This window comes from Bos mutus, chromosome 28 (assembly GCF_027580195.1).
Source record: "Bos mutus isolate GX-2022 chromosome 28, NWIPB_WYAK_1.1, whole genome shotgun sequence".
NCBI classification, from domain to species: Eukaryota; Metazoa; Chordata; class Mammalia; order Artiodactyla; family Bovidae; genus Bos; species Bos mutus.
In genome coordinates, this window is record NC_091644.1 from 10,487,614 (window position 1) to 10,508,208 (window position 20,595).

The following is a 20,595-nucleotide window of genomic DNA, read 5'->3' on the forward strand; positions in this document are numbered from 1 at the left end:
GAGAGCTTTCAGGTTTGATGAAGCAAACATTTTAAGCTAGTATCTGCCTGGGGGAATGATTTTGCTTGATTTCTATGCTAGGAATATAACTCCCTGACAAAGCACGAGGATGGGCAAGCATGCTGGATCTTGGTCAAGGGCCTCCAGGCACAGGAACTGAGGCAGAGCTGAACTGACAAGCAGGGCCTGCCTGCCTTCCATTCCAGAGCCCACAGCAGCCTTCTCTGGTAGGGTAGACCAGGCTCTGTCCAGCTCATGCCCCTTAGGCCATCTCCTCTTCTGTGTCCAGAAGGCAGGGAGGAAACAAACTGGTGTCCCAAAGCAGATGTCTACTTTGTGGACAAGGCGCTCCCTAGGGCCCTTGCTAGGGCTCAGCAGACTTGGGCTCACACCCTAGCCTCTGGCTTCTCTCCTTTCTAAACTTTCAACATAAGAAACCAGGAAGGGAGTGGAGACCACTGACCAGAAGACAAGCTCTGGGCTTCTGGATGAGACACAACGATTTCTACAAAGTCTGCCCCTTCTGGACTCGACTTCTCCTGATACGACCAACAAAGGGGCAAAGGGCCCACCGTGAGACCACAGCCTGGAGCCCCCTTTCAGACCGAAGCGTCCCTGCGGGGAGGAGCTGATCTCATGCCTCTCCGACTTTCTGCTGTAAAGCTACCCCCAGGAGTCATGCACACTCCCTTATGCCTGTGGCCTTCCTTCCAGACCTGGGGGAAGGACCACACTCCTCCTCCTTGCCCTAGTGGACTTCACTGTACCCACGTCTTACCCACAACCCTGTGTGCCTTTTCAGCATCCAGGCCCTGAGCAAAGATTTCAGGAACCCCCATTTCTCATGTCCTTAAGGCCCAGTCCCTGCAAATTACTTACATTCAGGGTTTCCTAAGCACAAGTTTCTATTTAAAGCCATATAACTTTTCACGAGTTAATAAGGATGGAACCCCTAAGCTACAGGGCAGAGTCATGAAGCATGAGAAAGCAAACTGGCACCAGGAAAACACTTCCAGAACGTTCCAGAGCTGGCTGACTTTAATTTGGAAACAGCATTTGGCCATCAACATTCAGGTTTAAGGCACATTCTCAATTACAAGAAGCCCTGTCACTGGCAGGGAGCTGGCTTTGTTCTTGTGGTTTGTGTAGAAGAAAGAACAGATGACTTTCTGGCCTTTTCTTTTCTAAAAAGGAGTGAGTTTGGCAATAACAAAGCTCATGACACATTTTCACCAGATGCAGAGTCTATCCTGAAAGGTTTTCCCTTTTACTCCTCAGTGAAGACATGGCACTCCAACCCCCCACCTCTTTTATCCAAACTTTGTATGCAGCAAAGATGTGTATGCAACTGTCTGCAACTATATATTAAAAAAAAAAACCTCTAAACATACAAAACTACATGACTAGAAGGAAGCCAAGAGTTTCAACCATAAGCAAAGAGGAATGACTGCATGAGTCAGGAAACAAAACATCTACTTTAGCTGCAAGAGGCTGTGAGGGGTCGGGATGGGGAGGAGGCGTCCTGAGAGAGTTCGAGACTGACTAGGTTCTCCGGCACAAGCACAATGCACGGATCGAGGGCGGGGGAGGAGATGGGGCCAAGGCTCTACAGTTGGTCTGAACTGTGACACCTGGGGGCTACTTTGTAGATTTGTTAGAAACAGACAAACGTTCTTTTGGCCTTTTCCTGGCATTGCTGTTGCCAGCAGGTGGACAGAAGTGACCCACCAGCCACTGCTCAGTCATTGCCACCACAGATCTTCAGCAGAATCTTCCGGTAATCCCCTGAAGTGTCTCCCTGGTCACAGAAAGGAGTAAGACATCAAATTAAGAAAGGCTTGACCAGTTCTGGCTTCCTGGCTCTTGATTTTCTTCTGCCCAAAGTGCCCTTACAGAGAGGTGGCCCTATCTTATGGAATTTCCCATTTTGCTGAGCAGGTGAGCAGCTCACATGCTGGCCTCACAGGTGCATGGACCATGGACAGTGCAGCTCAGCCTCCCTAGTCTCCTCCACCAAAAAAACTGAAAGCTGTACTCACCCCAGTGATCAAAGTCAGAATTTGAAAAACAAACACAAAAAATGTTTAAACAGCCAGAAACACCCCTACCCAGGTCTAACTGATGGCGGCCTCTGCCCAGTGCATTTCTGTTGCACTCAACGGGGATTATACCATAAGGCACCACTGTGTCCTCTACCGGAAATGTCATCTACTGTGATACGACCGTCCAGTGGAGGAGACAGTTACCATTTTGGTTCCCGGTTCACATTGAGCTCTCCTCCAACTGTCCACTGCACTTAGAAGTAAGGCCACAGTGAGCTAATTTCTGATCATTTTCTTCCTTGAGGGCAAGGCCTATGCCTTATTCCAGATGCCCACAGCCTACTGACACACACAAGACTGCTATCGGCAGCACTGTTTCTATAGCCAAGGAGAGAGAGAGAAGCTTCTCTCAAAAAGATGCCCAACATCAAACACCAGTGAGTCTGAAATCAGGGCCTGGGTGTGGCAGTTTCAATTTCAGGATTCATGTGAGTTCAGAATTTGACTATCAGAAGCCCCTCCTCCCCACCGCTCTGCAATAGGAATCAATTTGTCAGACTGTCCCTGGCACACAGTGATAAAGAGGCACTAGTGTCTACTAGACACGCATACGTCGTACAACACGCTTCACATGGGCCACTCCCTTCAAGTCTATTAGACACGCACATGTCGTACAGCACGCTTCACATGGGCCACTCCCTTCAAGTCTATTAGACACGCACATGTCGTACAGTACGCTTCACATGGGCCACTCCCTTCAACATCCAACACTTTTGGGGTGGGGTCATCTTAAGGGTGATGGAACTAGGGTTCAGGGAGGTTTATGCAAGCTGTGTGAGATCACACAGTGAGCGAATATTAATAGAAAAGCAAGAACTGGACCCCAAGTGGTGTGACCCCCGATCTCTTGCTCTGAACTGCCTTCCTGTGCTGCCCCCACCATAAAGCTGAAAGAGGTGACTCGTCAGGGAGCCAGAGCCATGCACCCTCTGGGGGGCTTGGGACCTGAGTTCTCACTGATGGATGCCAGACCCACAGGGTGGCTGGACTCTGAAGGCCAGGCCCCAGGTGTACATGTGTGTGGGGGGGTGGTACTGTGAGTCTCTCGTGCTGATTGTGGACCCTCCTCTGCCAACCATTTCCTGAACAGCAGTTGTGCTGGATGCTGGGATGGAGGGTGGGGCGAGAACAAGGTCAAGACTCCCCCTGCCATCAGGAGCTGACAAGCTGCTGCTGTGCATGCAGGCGAACAAGTGAAAGCTGACGAGGGCAAGTAGAGGACCACAGATGAGAAGCCCACGCTTGGCTGAGGCCAAGCCCATAGGAGTTGTGAGGAGGAGGAGCAAAGGGGACAGGGGGAGCGGCCAGGCAGACAGCCCAGACGGCCCCCGGAGGCCCGTACCGTGATGTCGTGGTACAGCGACTTGCCATACAGCCGCTTATACTCTGCTCTGATGTCCAGGAGGTCGATCTCGCTGCGAGACACCATGATGCGGATCAGGGTCCGGTCTTTGGTTCCGGCTCCCTAAAGAGAGTGGCCCAAGGGCGTGAGCTATGGACCTCCTCAACATCCAGTCCCTACCTTTCCTGGGCCCTGGGCCCCTCCCCGCCCCTTCTGGAGGAAGGCTGGCTTTCCTCAAGCTTCCTCCCCTGAGCAAGGTCCCAATCACAGGATGGGCTGAGATACCCCCCTCACCCAGACCCTGCACCTGGGGATTACCTACCCTCATGGCCTTGTTGAGCCTTTCAGCAAAGAAGGCTGGGGTATTCTTAAGACATTTCACTGGAAGAGAGAAAGCATAAGTTGATCTGCAGAAAACTCAGTCTAGGGGGGCATGGTGCACACAGCCTCCTCTTAGAAGGCCGAGTGTCCATCAAACACACCACTGCATCCATCTTCCTCCCTCATCTCCTTCAGGCTCAATTATCCCACGATCCTGGCTCCAGCCCTCTGGAATAGAAACAGGCAGAGCCTGGACACCAATACAACCCCTTTCTTGGTAACCAGTGTGATGGAGGAAGCTGTGTAGGGAAGGAATGTGGATGGTAGTTAGGAATCATACAGCTGCTCAGGCAGGAGGGGACCTGTTGGGATGGCGTGACACTGGGGGGAAGGATGTCTGAGCAGAATGAATATCTAACTAGGGTTCTCAGGCCATGATACCTACCATGGGGGACACAGGGGAACCTGTCCCATTGAGAAAGCTCCAAGAAAAGCAAAGCAGAAGATGGACAACCTGTGATAGTCCCAAGTGGGTATAAAGAGGGGCCAAACCCTCAGGTGGAGGGCTGGGGGAGGACTGGGGGAGGACTGGCCTAGAGCCTGCCAGGCCCTGCTCTGGAGGACAGAACCCAGGCACTGTGGGAAGCGCACAGCGTCCTGGGAGCTACGCCAGCTTTCCTCAGCCAGGGCCTGTTTTGCTGTTGCAAGTAAAAAAAAATCTTTCCACGTGTTTCCATCACAAACATCTGACAACTGCCTGCAGGGATGTATTTTTAGAGAAGACTTGGCAGGATGTGAGTCATCTTCCTCCCGGAGAGCGGCTGGTCGTGCTCCCACTGGTGCTCACACTGCAGCTCCCTCCCCGGGGCTGGGCTTGAAATACAAACAAGACCGCTGGGGGCACAACTACACAGTGATCCAGGAAGCAGCCTGATTTCACTGCGTTGGCAGCTGGATTTAACAATCTTGGACCCTCTCACTATGCTCGTCCTCAACCAGAGGGTGGGTGAGCACCCAGAAAACTCACAACACACCCCAGGCCCCAGCAGGCGGGCTGAGACACCTACCCACAGCCAGCATGCCCTGCTCCAGGTCCCCGGACATCTCCCGGCAGATGCTCTTCTCAATGTCACGTCCTGTCATCCTCTGATACTCATTAAAAACTAGTGGGAAGACAGAGGGACACGTTATGAACTGAATTCTGTCCCTGACGCTTGCCCCAAATTCCTCTGTTGAAGTGTCCCAACTCCCAGGACTTCAGAATTTAACTGTACTTGGAGATAGTCCTTAAAGAGGTAATTAAGTTAAAATGAGGCCCTCAGCATGGGCCCGAATCCAATCTGATTGGTGTCTTTATAAGAAAAGGAGATTTGAACACACAAGCAAACACCAGGGCTGTAAACACAGAGCTAAGAGCATACACAGACACAGCAAGGAGGGGCCACGTGCGAGCCAAGGAGAGAGCCCTCAAGAGAAACCATCACTGCCGGCACCTTGATCTTGGACTTCTGGCCTCCAGAACTGGGAAAAAATAGATTTCTGCTGTTTAAGCCACCCGGCCCGTCGTATTTTATTATGGCAGCCCGAGCTGACTCGGACAGGACGCATGGTGAGAGCTCTGCCTCCTCCCAGAGCCCCTCCCACTCTGCTCCTGGCACCCTAGGCGGTCCCAGTGACCACACTGGCCCAGTTCTCAAGTCTGCCGGTTCTTCACCCCCAGGCAAGTGCACTCCCCCGCCCCCCCGCCTGCTCACTCAGTCCCCTTACCAGCGCCTCCGCTTACCCACTGTACCACAATCCCCTGTCCAGGAGCCCTGACACCAATACGCTCTTCTCAGACCCACCACTTCCAGTCCCAGCCCTTCTCCATTCTGTGCGTCAGTCTTTCTCAATCTGACTGTAAGCTACCACCACTCTGGCACCCCAGCTTACCCTGGGTTGGGCTGAGCACCCACGGGTTCCAAGAGAGGCAGGTGGAGCCATGGAGACCCGGGTCCTACCTTGAGCTCTGCCCCCAGGATATAACCTCCTCTTCCCTGGCCAGGGTCTCAGTTTCTGTCTTCTCCAAACTGCTGTCGTGTGCATATCAGAATCATGATTCCTCCTACCTCTGTGCCCAACTCAGCTCAGCTCTTTTCTCCTGACTAGTATCATTCGTGCAGTTCTGATGTGCTACAAACACATTTCATACTTATAAAAATAACTAATGACCAAGATGAACATGTGTGCGCACACGCTCCATTACAGTGCAGTGCAGAGGCTCACGTGTGTGCTGTGGAGGCAGGCAGCTGAGGGCAAACGCCAGCTCTGCCACATTACCAGCTGGGTACCTGACTTCCCCGGCTGCCCTTCACCCCCTTCCTCATCTGTAAAGTGGGAGAATGGCGTCCACTGGCCTTTATTAAAGGCTCAGTGCACGCACACAGTGGGTGCTGGAGACCCCACCCCGCGGCTAGGTGTGGTCATTGTTCTCCGTCCTCACCTGCCCTCTTATACGCTGACCCTGCTGGCCTCTAGGACACCCCTTTCTCTGGGTGTCCCTCCTAAGTCTCCTGCCATGGCCAGAGCCCTGTCCTCAGACCGCTGCGCTCCCTCCCAAGGCAGTCCCGGGGCCTCAAACTCCTTCAACCCACTCAGCTCCCAAACTTCCACCTCTAGCCAGACCTCTTCAGCCCTCCGGGCTCACAAACCTAGAGGCTTGCACGGCATCTGTGGCTCCTGGCTCCCTCCCTCCTTAAAGCCTCCCACTCTCAGTCAAGGGCCCTGCCCTCTCCCACTGGCACAGCGGGGACAAATCCCGGGGTCCTTTCTCTCTCTCACACCCCACATCCACTTCATCCGCAGACAGAGCCGGGATCTGACCCCTTCTCACCACCGGCCCCTACCAGCTGTCCACACCACCATCACTGCTCCCCTGGACTGACGCAGCCGTCTCCTAACTGGTTTCCTTCTTCACCACAGACCCCATCACTCTTCTCAGTACAACTGCCAGTACACTTGCAAAACCTAAGTCAAATCACACCCCTCCCTCACACCGAGCCCTCCACTGGCTCCCTGTTTTATTCAAGATAGACACCTAAGTCCATGCAACTGTCAGCAGGGCCTCCACCTGTATAGTACAGGGGACTATATCCAATCTCCTGGGATAAACCATGGAAACGAAAATTTTAAAAAGAATGTATAAATGTGTAAAACTAATTCACTTTGCTGTACAACAGAGATTGGCACAACATTATAAATCAACTATATTTCAATAAAAAAAAAGAAATTAAAAACTGCTCACAAACAAAAAAACTCTGAAAAAATTCTAGCAGGTAAAGATACCAACCATCAGGACGACCCCCTTTCTCTCACCTCCTCCCTCGCTTTCCTCAGAACCAGATGCCAGCATACGCTGGAAACATGCTGATAAAATCCTGTAAATCGCCACTAGGGGGCTCTTTCAAGGAAGTGAAAGGCCCCTGCAGTGAGGAACTGCCAAGTGTTTCTGCAATCCGTTTCCTGGCTACAGGGAAGCCAGGACAGCCTTACCTGCCACCAGGTGGGCCCGGCTCCGGGAGCACAGAATCGCATTGAACTTGGACTCATCTGTTCCCAGGCGGTTCTCCCCGGCTGCATAGAGCTCCTGGACAGAAGATGGACAGATAGGCATGCAGGCCTCACCCCTGACTCCAGGCCCAGGTCACCTAGGACAGCTGGGCAGAATCTCTGGGCCCTGAAGCCCAGAGGGGTGGGAAAGGGGGGCAGGGCCCCAGCTGAGTTCCATTCACTGTGCTGAGACAGATGCCATCCACACATCCCCTGGGCCAGGAGAGCCAAGGCCGCTGGGTCCGGGACAGGCAAGGAACCAAGGGGCAGCAGCACAAAGGAGAACACAGGCCTCAGCTCTAGCTCGACTACCCTCTTGCCACGGGACTCCAGACAGGTCACTGGCCCTCTCAGTGCTCTCAGCTCTAACGTGGGAAGCGTGAATTAGATTCAGGGTCACCAACCTGAAAGCCCGAAGGGGCCACTGGGAACTTAAATGCAGGAATCAGGGCAGTTTAAGGCCGGAGAGTGGTGGGGACCATGGGGACTACACAGAGGTGCTTCTCAGCTGAGAACAGGACAGAGAAACAAGGCTCACAGCCCCCAGATCCACTTTTCATGCAGTGGTTTAGTTGCTAAGTCGTGTCCAACTCTTACAACCCCATGGCCTGCCAGGTTCCTCTGTCCCTAGAATTTTCCAGGCGAGAATACTAGAATGGATTGCCATTTCCTTCTCCAGGGCATCTCCCCAACCCAGGGATCAAACTTGGGCTTCCTGCACCGCAGGCAGATTCTCTACCAACTGAGCCTGGGTCTCCTGTACTGCAGGCAGATACTCTACCAACTGAGCTACCAGGGGAGCCAGAAATCCAGATGTCCATATGAAATTTCTCATCTTAAAGGCAATTTCCCTATCTAGAAGCGGAAACACATAAGACAGTAACTATTACAATTGATAGATCGCAGCTATGGATGTGGGACTTCATGTGATAGGTGCCTACCATTTCATTGCATACACCACTTTATGTTTGTAAATGGGAAGAATGTGCAGTTTCCTCTTAAGGTCTAAGCTCAGTATATATGCCAATTGGTAACCTTTGAACCAGACAGCTCCAAAGTGCCTTCCGAGCCTCAGGTAGCAGCAGCTCGTGGACTTAAAGGCACAAATGTCTGAGGGCAGAAGGTGCCCATCAGGGGCTCAGAGACCCCACAAATCAAGGTGAAGCCAAGCAGGTCCAGAGGTAAGAAGGCAGAGTAGTTGGCACGAAACCCTTCAACCAAGGCAACTTCTGCCTGAGCTAAGAAACGGCCTGGACAGGAAACAGCAATGGAAAATCCCCACAGGGCCAAGGCCAGAGCCTGGGGCTTTGAGGATGTCCAGCCCTGAGTTCAGTTATGGAAATGGGGGTCCCAAGCCAGGGAGATGTTAAGGAGGGGTCCGGGACCAGGGCAGGGGCAGGCGCTGTCTGGGCACAGGGAGTGAGCGAGGCGTCTGGGCCTCTGTCCAGGCTCTGCCTCCAGGTCTCTTGGGACACAGCTCTGCCTTCCTGGGCCTCAGTGTCCTCACCTGGACACCTTGGTGCCCGCCAGCCCACCAGGAAGCCAGGGCCCTCTCCAACCAGAACTGCTACGGTGGTCTGACATCATCAGTGGGAAACCCAAACTCCTCTTGAGAGGCGCTTGGATGCCTGGACAAAGAGAGGAAACGGCCAGAGACAGTTCCCATTTTGGTCTGCAGTTCACACCAGGCTGGGGACAAGGGCAGAATTCTCAGGCTACACAACTAACATGGCAGCTGGTTTCTAGGTTCAAATCAAAAGCTTAACAGAATAATGGTCTAGTCAATCAAACACAAGACAAGTACCGAGTCACATGAAATCCCACATCCATCACTGATCTCCCAACTGTTAATATTATCCCACATGGTCCCTCCTACAGGGCAGGAGACTGAAGGCTATGGAGGTGGGGTGACCCGCTCAAGGTCACACAGTTGATAAGCAGCAGAGCCTGTGAAACTCAGAGAGTCTGGAATCCACTCCTAATCTTTGCTGTTTCCACCCCTCATAACACACGGAAGTGGGAAACGCCCCTGCTCAGGAAGCCAGGGAAGCGGCCATCACACTCACCTGCACATCTCTCTGGACAAGGGTCATGTCCACGTTTGTGCTTTCATCCCGGTTTCCCTGAAAGGAAGCAGGCAGTGAGGCAAGGGCACTCCTTGGAGTCACATCCCTCCCTCCATCCCTGCTCCTCTTCCCCGTGACTCAGACGTCCACCTCTCCCTACCGTAGGCCCAAGCTCTGCCCTGGGAAAGTACCTGAGAGAGAGAGATGAGGAGCCGCTGGAAGTGCCCTGAAGTGTCGCTCCGAATGGCCTCCTCCAGGGTCTTTTTGAATTCTGAAAGGGAGATGCAGGGAAGGGCCACCCTGTAGCTCCGTGGACCAAGCTGCCCACTGCACACAGCCAACAGTGAGCACTGGCACGAGGAGACAGGTGGCCCACCCGGCCCCCAGGAACATACAGCTGGAGACCAGGAGGGCTATGACTCCCAGGCTGACCTGGCCCTAGTCACGCCCAGGTTCTCCCTCAGCCCTCCCTTAACCCCAGCTACCTGCTTCTGTGTAAACAGCAAGCAGGGCTGGGCCTGGGATGGAAGCCCAGTGTACTAGGGATGGCAGGAGATGAGGAGACAAGGTCAGGAAGGAAGAGTTCAGGCCCCTGGAGGGAGAGGGTGTGGCCCAGGCGGGTGAGGCCCTGGGGCCAGCCTCACCTGTCTTGTAGACTCTGTTCAGCTCCCGGATGTGCTCGTTGCTGCGGGAGGCCAGGATCTCGATCAGGCAGGCTTCATCAGTGCCCGCCCCCTGCGGAGCCAGAGCGCATGACAGAGCAGGAGCTTGTGACAGCCTCCTTGCTGGCACGCAGGGGAGAGCAGGTGCCATGATCCCGCAGGAAACAAACCCCAGTGGGAAAGGCCACAGACACAGACCCACCTGTCACGCTGCTGCTGCTACCCTGGCCTGAAGCAGCCAAACTCCCCACACAGTCCCAGGAAAGTCCCAGGAAAGATAGCAACATGGTGACAAATAGAGGTCCATTTGAAGGATTATCCCCATTCCATCTTCCAGGACACCAAGAAATCAGAGAAGTGTGGTGACTTGTCCAAGACCACACTGTAAATGGTGGGGCTGAGAGGCGGACCTAGATCTGTTTTATTCCAATTCAGTCCATGAATAAGGTGACAAACTGAGAAAACGGTTTGAAAGCAAGAGCATGAACATGTGGGAAAACCTGACTCCCATAGTGGAGAGGGGAGCATCTGGAGACACCTAAGGAAAGGGAACAACATTGAGGATGGAAGAGACAGCTGAGGAAGGGACAGTGAGGAGGCAGGGGACAGGGTCAGTAGCCTGGCTTCTGCATCGGGTTGCCTCTTGGTTCTGATGATCACTAGCTGTGTGACCTTCGGCATGTTACTTCACCTCTCTGTGCCTCTGGCTCCTTGACCATAAAATGGGAGTGATACTGGGGGCACATATGGTAGGTGTCCTGGCAGCAAGAGAATGAGGAAGGACTTTCTTGACATAAGAGAAACCATTTCTGGCCTAAACCATTTTGTGACCTAAGCCTGGCCACAGTACTTGTCCTTAAGGAACAACAGAGCAATAGGCAAGATAACAAAACATATGTAAAGACCCTGGGTTCTGCGTCAATGGTAAAGACAAGCCCGAAGCACTTTCTTGAGCTGTTCTACAGAATTTAAACCCCCTTGGGCACTCAACCACCAGAACAACTGGAACCTAAGGGATGATGATGTTGACCTTTTTAGGTATGGACTCTGTGGACCATTCAAGCCCCTTCATGAATATGTATGTGTTAGCTTAAAATTTCCCCAATTTTGCAGTTCCAGGAGACACTGCTTTGGGAAAGACCCCTGATGTTCTTACTTGCTGCAAGTAATAAATCCTTCTCCTGCTTCTTGGGCTTCCCTGGTGGCTCAGAGAGTAAAGATTCTGCCTGCAATGTAGGAGACTCGAGTTCGATCCCTGGATTTGGAAGATCCCCTGGAGAAGGGAATGGCAATCCACTCTAGTATTCTTGCCTGGAGAATCCCATGGACAGACAAGCCTGGCAGGCTGCAGTCCACAGAGTCACTTTCTCCTGCTCCTTGGCTTAGTTGTGTCTTTTGACACCCACGGAGAGATGAACCTAGTTTCAGGGGATGTCCCTTCAGGGCAGGAAGAGTCACTGTGCCCACTAGGCCCTGAGGAATCTTAGATTCCTTCTGGGGCACCTGCTCAGCTCACAAGGACTCCCCCATCTGTGGGAGTGGCCCCAGCCCATCCACAGGACCCCTGCTGAGGGTCTTGGCAGTCACAGGACTAGGGGGAGGCTGAACCCAAACAAAGTCCATCAAAACCTGCCTCCTGTTCGGAATTTGGATCAAGGGACAGCTGGCCTCTTCTGCGGCTGGATCTCTGACAGGTACTCAGGGAGGGGCCCACAAGGATGCTGTACCAAAGAAGGAGAGGCACAGAAGCAGATGGAAGAATAATGCAGACACTCAAGCAGCAGGCATGAGAAATGCTGCCCAGTCCCGTCCTTCTCCGAGTCAGGCTGCTGTCTCTATCCTCCTGATTCTACACCCTGGTTCTGCTTAAGCTCCTCAAGAGTGTCCTGTTATCTGCTAACAACAGAGTCCTGATGAATGAGGATGACGTCAGCCACTCCTCCCACCCCTACTACCACTGATCACTGATTTCCTCTGAACCCCAGCTCCCACCATTTAAGGCAGAGAGACTCAGATGCTCCCTGATGATGAGTGATGCCTCATTTGCCTCTTGGAGGAGCCACCAGAAGTTCCCTTTTCTACGGCACTTGGAGCCCAGGAGCTGTGCTGACAACAGTAGCTACTAATTGAGCTAAGACACACACGTGGTCTAGGTCTTTGTCCATCATGCCCACACGCCAGAACATACACACCTTGATAGCTTCCTTTATCTCATAAGCGTCAAAGAGGACAGGGGTCTTCATCAGGGCCAAGATTGTCTTCTCAAAGTTTCCTGACAGTTCAGATTTCAGATCTTTGATCAAATCCTAATTGGACATTTAGACAAACAAAAAAACCTATTTTGAGAATCCACGGAGGTGACCAATAGGGAACAATATCCCAGATCCAGCAGCATTTACAGAAAAGACAAACCTCAGGCCCCAGACTGACCTACAGAATTGTAACCTGCATTTGAACCAGATTCCCAGGGAACTCATAGCCCATTAACGTAGGAGAGACACTAGGCCAGAACACTAGCCTGCATGTACTAGCCTATATGTACTCAGTGGTTATCTTTCTATTAATAAGATCCAGAAGCCCCCAAATTCAAACTTCTATGTGTTCAGTACTTAAAGCCTCTTCCTTCAAAGAGAAATAACTTGCCCATGGTCTCGGTGAGTCACAGCAGAGCCAGGACAGAACCCAGATCCCTGGGCACCTCTCAGCAAACTTCAGTACCCTGTGGACTCTGGGATTTCTGCTTCAGAGCATCCTTTGCCTCTAGAAGATGCCATCAGTTGAGAGCCACCAAGAAATGCCCTAACATGTCTTACGGTCCATCTAGGAGATCCAGGTCCCAGGGAAAAGCAGGAGTAGGCTGCTCCTATCAGGAGGATATGCCCTGATTCAGAAAGGAACCCCTGACCTTCCCTGTGGGTCCCAGGAACCAACACTCACCTTCCCATACGCTGTCTTGAACGACAGGAGGATCTGCTGTCGTTGCTTGTTGGAGCGACTACCCAGGCAGTCAATGATGGCCTGCTCGTCAGTCCCTGGTGGAAGGAGAGGTGGGAGTGGGCGTGGGGTCACAGGGATGTTCTGTGGCTAGAGACTTTCTTGGCCTGGGCCCTCCAATTCTCCTGAGCATCCGAGATACATCCCCACATCCACTCTCTTTCTCTAACACGGGGCCAGGCCGCCTCCACCCAGCGACCCCAGCCCACAGAGCCACTGTGTAACTGCCGAGGGAGTCAGGGGGGAGGCAGCTGGGACTCGTGCCACCCAGGGTCTCTCACCAAAGCCCTTCATGGCCTTCCGCAGGACTTCAGCATCTCGCAGGGGGTCAAAGCCAGATGCATCTGTGATGGTGCCTCGGTTTCCAAACTACTCAGACAGACAGACAGACAGACAGTAAGATGCTGCATTTCCTAGACGTGAGACTGCCTGTCCAGACTCTGGAAATGACCTTTCTTCTAAAAGTTGGGGTACCTGAAGGAGCCTGCAGTTGACAGCACAGGAGACTCAACACTGAGTCGGCCTAATGTGACCATCGCCTGTCCTCGTGTCCTGGCACTGAAGCATCTGCCGGGCTCCCATGGCGAGGAGCCTACCTAGAGCTGAGTCCTGATGCTGAAAATCTACCCTATGCCCGGGTCCTCCAGGCCAGGGCTCCAGATGAAGGGGAGGCCTCAGAACAGGATTCCAGCCTCTCCTCAAGGCCTCAGCACTGCACATCGGGGCTCCCCTAACAGGCCTGCTTAGCCCACTCTGTGCACATCAGAAACAGGTGTTCCTCCGGGATGCCTTCAAGTGTCCAGCCTTCACGATGGTACATGCAGACCGGCTACCTCCTGGATTCACTCTGGTTTCCTGGCACTGTGTTCTGGACTCTAGGACCTTCTTGCCTGCTGGACTTCTTCCTCAAATGACGGCTATGCTCCAAGCACACTGGATTTTTCCTGCCTAAACTCTCCCTTGATGGATGATCTAGGACAAACTGGCTTTAACAGAGGAAATAAGCTGAGAGAAAGATGAGGGGAAGGCAGAGAGGGATGATGCAGAGCAGGGCAGGGGTAGGGGGATGTGTGGGTGTTGGGGAAGGAGGGGAATGGACCCTCTGGCTAAAAATATTAGTCAACCACATTCCACTAGCCCTGTGCTTGGCTGGTTTGGCTGTGTAACCATGACAATGAATTCTAGGCTCTGCAAACATGAACTGCTCTCCAAAATGAGCCAAGAGCAGTCCTGAAAGAACCGCCAACAATTTTCCACACTCAAAGGGGCTGGTTTTGAGTCTGGGAGGGCACATCCAGAGATTAAAGACTAAGAGCCACTGGGCAAAGGCCTTTTGAGACAGTTCTCACAACGCCCAGGCTGTAAATAACACAAGAGGAATGAAGAGTACCTGGAGCGTTCAGACCCGCCTCGCACAGGGACCCTCTAACCAAGCTGGGACAAACAGGGCGGCTCCCTGGGCCCTCAGGAGCGCAAGCAGGGGTGGGGAGTCCGTGAGAAAGTGACACTGAAAACCACAAGTCAGAGCTACAGGGCTGAGCCCTCCCGCATCCCTGCGAGGGGACACTAGGCCACGTGTCTCTGGCCCTTAGGGCCAGGCCTGGACAGGCAGCAGCACAGGGTTGGCACTTACCTGAGCTGGGGACACGGCAGGGGTGACAGTCCCAGAACCTGAGTACCCTGGATAGCTTGGCACTGGCTGCTGCCCAGGAGGTGGCACTGGTGACTGTCCAGGGTAGGTCATGGGCGGCTGTCCAGGGTAGGCCCCTGGGGGCTGCTGTCCAGGGGGCAACATGGGCTGGCCTGGCACAGGGGCCCCTGGGTATGGCGGATATGAAGGCATCCCGGAGGGTGGGTTTCCTCCAGGGGGCGGGTACATTCCATACGAAGGAACAGGCTGCTGGGCGGGAGGGGGCTGCCCGAAACCCCCCGGGGGAACTGGGGGGTAACCACCCCCAGGGGCCCCCGGGTACAGGTTTGGCACGTTGGCTCCTCCAAACGTCCCGGACATGTTGGCTGCCTGAAAGTCCACAAAGCAGAGCCTTAGACTAACAGCCCTGGAGAGGTAAGGCCACACTCCATCGTCTGTCTGCCCTTCCCCACCCTGAGCCTGCAGCGGGCGCCCCGGAGCCACACTCGGCTCAAGCTGACTCCGAGCACCACCAGCCTCTCAGCAGGCCCACCGAGCCCACCCACCTGTCCCACATGCCCTCCACCTGCACCACTGACCCCTTAACCTGCCTGTGCACCACAGCAGCCACACTCACTTTAACACAACACCACTGTCTCCCCCCAGTGGATGGTAGGCACTCCTAGGCTAGGGTTTTCTATCCCCAGCACCTACAATGGGCCTGGTGCAAATTAGGCTATGTAGTGGTTGCACTGTTTACACTGCGCATACGTTTATCTTTAGATTATAAAATCCACCATTTTATAAGCAAATCAAAAGTAGCACGCCTGCCTGTGTTACCTGCCCCCAGGCCCAACCAGGACAGTCATCCACATGTACAAACACAGACAACACACACCTGCATCAGTCACATGTGCGTGACACACACACACCCCCTCACCCCCCTCCCGTCCCTATGCTGAGCGCATACAGAAGGTGCACAATGCATATTCCTCACCCTGACCCAATCCCTCAGCGCTGAAAGGAACCTGGAAGACCACACAGCCCAACACACTCCCCCACCCCTCACTTTACCGTCAAGAAAAACGAGACGCACAGAGGGACAGTGAACTGGTGGGAGCCTTGATGGAAACCCTTCTGTCCTAAGATATGGTTCGACACCCTCCGTGCCCTCGGGTAAACACACACCCCTCTGACACCATGGAAGCCAGCGGCCTTTCTCCCTCTGGTCCCACGAGAGTGGCCCCCAGGGCAGCCCAGTGGGCGGGCTGGACTCACCACTCCTGAGAGGTAGTCCTGGTTGAACTGCCCTGCATAGTTGGCCACATTATCCAGCCCAATGGGAGGCATGGTGGGTGGCGGGTAGCCAGCACCTCCCCAGGCACCGCCACCTGAAAGCAACACCCAGTCCATCAGCCCCCCGATCACCCACCAAGAGGACAAGGCAGAGACATCAAGCTCCCAGGCAGTCAGAGAGGAGGCCAAGCAGGGCCTTGGGCCGTCCTACAGGCAACAATGAAAACACTCAGGCAACAGAGTCTAGCCTGATCCTGCTGCCAGAGAAGAGAATAAATAAGGAACCTTCCCCACTTTTCAGGGAGGAAGGACCACTCAGCAAACACTCCCAAGACTCTCTGTGGGCTAGTAAGGCAGGAGGGCCAAGGGCAGACCTGCTCTCCTGGGCTCACCACCATGGACCAGGAGTACAGACAGGTCACTCAGGGAGGCTGTGCCGCGCCCAGCAGAGTGCGGAGCTCAGGGAGCACTCAGAGTGCAGAGTGACGGAAAAGCACAGCGGGTGGGGTGGGCTGTCCCGCTGATTTGGTTGTATGCTGTCACCACACGTCTGTAGGAGGCAGGGAGAAGCAGGATGACAGGACAGAGGCAGACAGGGCTTGGCTGTCAGGAGGACAGTCGGGGAACAGCAGTAAGAAGTCCCAGCTCTGACACCAGCAGGACCGGGGCATGTGCCCTGAGCGAGCACTCAGCCATCCTGGCTCAGCTTCCTCGTGTGAAGTGGGGATAACTGGTGATGGCCTCGATTGCTATAAGGAGGATTAAGAGAGTTACTGCCAGTCAGGGCTTAGCTGGGAGCCCGGTGAGTGTTCATGTGACAGCCCTCACCGTAGCCCTCACAAGTAGCACAGCAGCTAGCATCATGGCTGGCCCGTCAGAAACAGCCCTGTCCATGGCAGCGAAAAGGCCCTGGGGGCCTCCAGTGTGGCTTTCCAGCTCCGGGACACCTAGGACAGAGCTCCCCAGAGTCACTTGCCAGTTCCCACTCTTCCTGCTCAGGTGCCGACAGAGGTGGAAGTGCTACTGGCCCACAGCAGCAGCTGCAGCAGCAGCATCTGACCTTCAGCGACCACCTCCCCGTCCTGCGCGCAGGGGCCCTGCTGCTGGGAACCACGAACCGTGCGCATAGGGCAGGAGGAGCGACGGGGCAAGTGCCACCGCGCAGTGCTCCAGAGGACCCTGTGCCAGAGCCTCTACCCGGCTATCGAGGCCCTGTCTGGGCCAGCCCCGTGATGGAGACGCTTGAATTCATTTGCAAAGGAGAAAACTGAGTCTCAGAGAATGGAACATGTTCGTCTGTTCCTATCAGCTAATAAAGCGAGAGACTGGGGCCTGGCCTCACCCTGGCTTTTCATAAGTGGCTTCAAACCCTGGCCTCACCTGGCCCCAGGACCCAAGCTCTTCTCCAGCCCCTTCCCATCTGGCTGCACTGTGCAGGTATGAAGGGAGCAAGGAAATGACTGGAAAGCACCATCACTCCCCCACTCTCCATGCCTAGACCCTCTGAAGAGAGGGCAATCCCTCCCCCACAGGCCCCAGACCTTCTTACCTGGTGCACCTGGTGGGTAGCCACCTGCGGGCGGGGGGTAGCCTGGATAGCTCATGGCTAGATCTGAAAGGAAAGAGTAAAGTGTGCTCAGGCTCGTTGGAGAACAGTGACACCCACAAGCCAGCCCCAGCAGGAGGAGCTGCATCAGGCCTGACCTGGGGTGGGGCAACCCAGCTCACCCTTTACCCACCAGGCCCCTGCCAGAAACAGCAATCGGGGCATTACAGGATTCGCCACCCACTAGCTGGTGAGTTACCTTGTACACCCCTTTCACCCAGGCTCCACTCCCACCTGTGCTGACAGGGATGCTGCACGTGTGACGCTGTTCTCCCATCTCATTCTCAGGGGGCCAGGTCTATCTGCCTGGATTTCTTTGTTACCATCCATCCAGCACTGGGGAAAGCCCATGCTCCCATCTCCCTGCACCCAACCTACAGACCCTGAGCAATCCACAGCGGGCTCCAAACTGGATCTGCCCCAAACTACACTTTTGTTCTCCAGCCTCTGGTTCACCCGCCAAGGGAATCCCCGGGTACGGGATGACCATCCCTAGAAGTAAGGAGAGCCCTCAGGAGGGCTCATCTGATCAAGCGAGGCAGTACCATCCTGTCCCTACAGATGGAGCTCAGAAAGGGCAAGAGCCTTGCAGGTCGGCAGTGAGGGAAGGAGACAGGCCCAGAACCTAGAATTCTTGGTGATGGTGGGACACCTGCCCTCACAAACCCCTCTCTGCACAGATCCTTCTGCCGTGTCTCACACCAGCGGAGCTGCCCGGAGGGACACGAGCTGCTGTGATATTACAGTCTCAGACCATCAGGAAACCTGCTTACTCTTGCCAATCAGTGGCTATTACAATTTAAGAGGCACCGAAGGACCAGTGAAAGCGAGGAAACCTGTAGGCTTCCTTAACAATCACACCTGCTGAGCCCAGGTGAGCAGCTCCTCCTTGCACGCCCAGCCCCAAGCTAGTTCTCAAACTGCAGTGTGTGTCAGAACCCACATGGAGAGCTTGTTAAACACACTGCTGGGCTCCATCCGCAGGCTTTGAGTCAGTAGAGCCAGAATTCGTATTTCTAACTAGTTCCCAGGTGATGTTACTGGTCCAGGAACTCTGAGAAACACCTCTCTAGACACCATTGCTACTGCTGAGTCACTTCAGTCGTGTCCAACTCTGTGCGACCCCATAGACAGCAGCCCACCAGGCTCCCCCGTTCCTGGGATTCTCTAGGCAAGAACACTGGAGTGGGTTGCCATTTCCTTCTCCAATGCATGAAAGTGAAAAGTGAAAGGGAAGTCGCTCAGTAGTGTCCGACTCCTAGTGACCCCATGGACTGCAGCCTACCAGGCTACTCTGTCCATGGGATTTGCCAGGCAAGAGTAATGGAGTGGGTTGCCATTGCCTTCTCCCCCAGATACCATTATCCACCTACAAAATTCTGGGCCGCCCTTCCCGGCTGCACTGGAGAACTGCGCACGCTGTTTAAGGAAGATGAAGGGCTTCCTTAAGGTACCACTGGTCCCCACGAGTCTGGTTCTCAGCCCTCTGGGCTTGGTAATTTATTTGGGTCAGTGGGTCCACGGGTGACTGCAATGGGAGGCCAGATGGTGGCCTAGTGACCTTGCAGAGAGCGAGAATCGGCGACCCGTGGTGTGGGCCAAAGACCTCCTCCCAAGCACGCTGCAATGTGGCGACTAAGGTCCCCAGTGTGCTGCTTTCAGTCTGACCCCTGTGCCAGAACCCTGAGGCCTCGCTGGTGAGGCAACACCCTGGGGATCTGAACTGATGGATAGGCCAGGAACCTCCTCGTGGAATAAAGAGGAGCCGCCCGTCTGAAAACCAGAGGAGCTGCAGTCCTGTTCGTGACACCTTTCTCCCTGGAGACCACCTCCCAGAGGAATGAGCCTGGCGGCCTCACCCACAGCGCGATGGGAAAACAAAACGGAGGAGCAGGATACTGCCCTGTTCCCCACTTCAAAGTAAAATGTCAGCCAGACCTAAGCTTCAGACTTCAGAAGTAGCCCTTATCCCCAAAGATAAAATTAAGCTTCTGTGTAAGACCGAAATAAGGAAAATAACATAAAGACAAGAGAAAGGACAAACTCAGGAAAAACGTTTTATGGTAAGAAAAAGACCAATAACCTTTAGAGAAACTCAAATGATGCAAACTACGACAGAAAAGGAACACTAGATGTTCACGCTCACTAACATGGTGAGGCTCGCCGAGTAAAAACAGAGATGTTGAAATTAAAAATGACACAGTCTTTGACTCAGAAACTCTACTGGAAACCTATTTCCCAGATGCACTTAACTGTGACATTTACTATGACAACAAGAAGGAATCCCTAAATACCCACCTGCAAGAGGCTGGTTAAATAAATCACAACGGATCCATACAAGGGATACTCTGTATATTACATTCGTGTATCTATATATTATATTATACACTTCAGAATTAGCCAGCTCTATGAGTGGCGATTTGAAATGATCGCCATTATTAATCAAGGTGTAGTACTGTGTGTACGCTAACTTTAAAAAAAGAAAATGTACAAATTTAGCGCTGAACACACACACACACACCCTACAATCCCTGGAATGTTAAACAAGAAACTGGGTAACACTGATTGCCTCTGGAGGGGAAAACTGGAATAGAAATGAAATTCACTGTTTATATTTGCATTTCTTGCCACATGCATGTGTGCCTATTAAAAAAACAACTTTAAAAAAGACCCAATTCAGGTAGGGCTTTCTGAGCTCACTTGAGGTTGTGGCTGTTCTTCCAAGATTTGAATAACTCACACAGGGTCCATTCAGTGCAAGGCAGCCCGGCTCTGAGCCTGGGCTTAGGATTATTACATAAACACACCACGGAACTTGGACCTGGAAGGACTGCTAGGGTTCCTGCCTGGGGCCGGGCCGCAGGCCAGCCCCAGCCACTCACAGGGAGATGGTGCTCATTCCCAGAGCTCCGCCCTGGAGGGTCCCACAGGCCGGGTCTAATCCCACATCCAAGGAACAGTGCTTCCTCCCGTGCCCCCTGGCTTCCC

At 53.7% G+C, this 20,595-nt stretch overlaps 1 protein-coding gene across 3 annotated transcripts in view; it reads right to left on the bottom strand.

Annotated features, from left to right (window-relative positions):
* Window positions 1-1,020: 1,020 nt before the first annotated feature.
* Window positions 1,021-20,595, bottom strand: part of ANXA11 (annexin A11) — a 42,203-nt gene continuing 22,628 nt past the window's right edge. For 2 of the 3 annotated variants that reach the window (XM_070364650.1, XM_070364651.1), the window contains 14 exons: window positions 17,551-17,613; window positions 15,984-16,096; window positions 14,709-15,095; window positions 13,357-13,444; window positions 13,019-13,113; window positions 12,274-12,387; window positions 10,064-10,154; window positions 9,611-9,690; window positions 9,420-9,476; window positions 7,297-7,390; window positions 4,833-4,928; window positions 3,767-3,825; window positions 3,445-3,567; window positions 1,021-1,798 (listed from right to left, as the gene is read on the bottom strand). In XM_070364650.1, coding sequence (XP_070220751.1) covers window positions 1,739-1,798; window positions 3,445-3,567; window positions 3,767-3,825; window positions 4,833-4,928; window positions 7,297-7,390; window positions 9,420-9,476; window positions 9,611-9,690; window positions 10,064-10,154; window positions 12,274-12,387; window positions 13,019-13,113; window positions 13,357-13,444; window positions 14,709-15,095; window positions 15,984-16,096; window positions 17,551-17,605 — 1,512 coding nt within the window. In that variant the 5' untranslated portion in view covers window positions 17,606-17,613 and the 3' untranslated portion in view covers window positions 1,021-1,738. Of the gene's footprint in view, window positions 1,799-3,444; window positions 3,568-3,766; window positions 3,826-4,832; window positions 4,929-7,296; window positions 7,391-9,419; window positions 9,477-9,610; window positions 9,691-10,063; window positions 10,155-12,273; window positions 12,388-13,018; window positions 13,114-13,356; window positions 13,445-13,549; window positions 14,654-14,708; window positions 15,096-15,983; window positions 16,097-17,550; window positions 17,614-20,595 lie in introns of those variants that run through there. The other variant, XM_070364652.1, reaches the window with a different exon arrangement.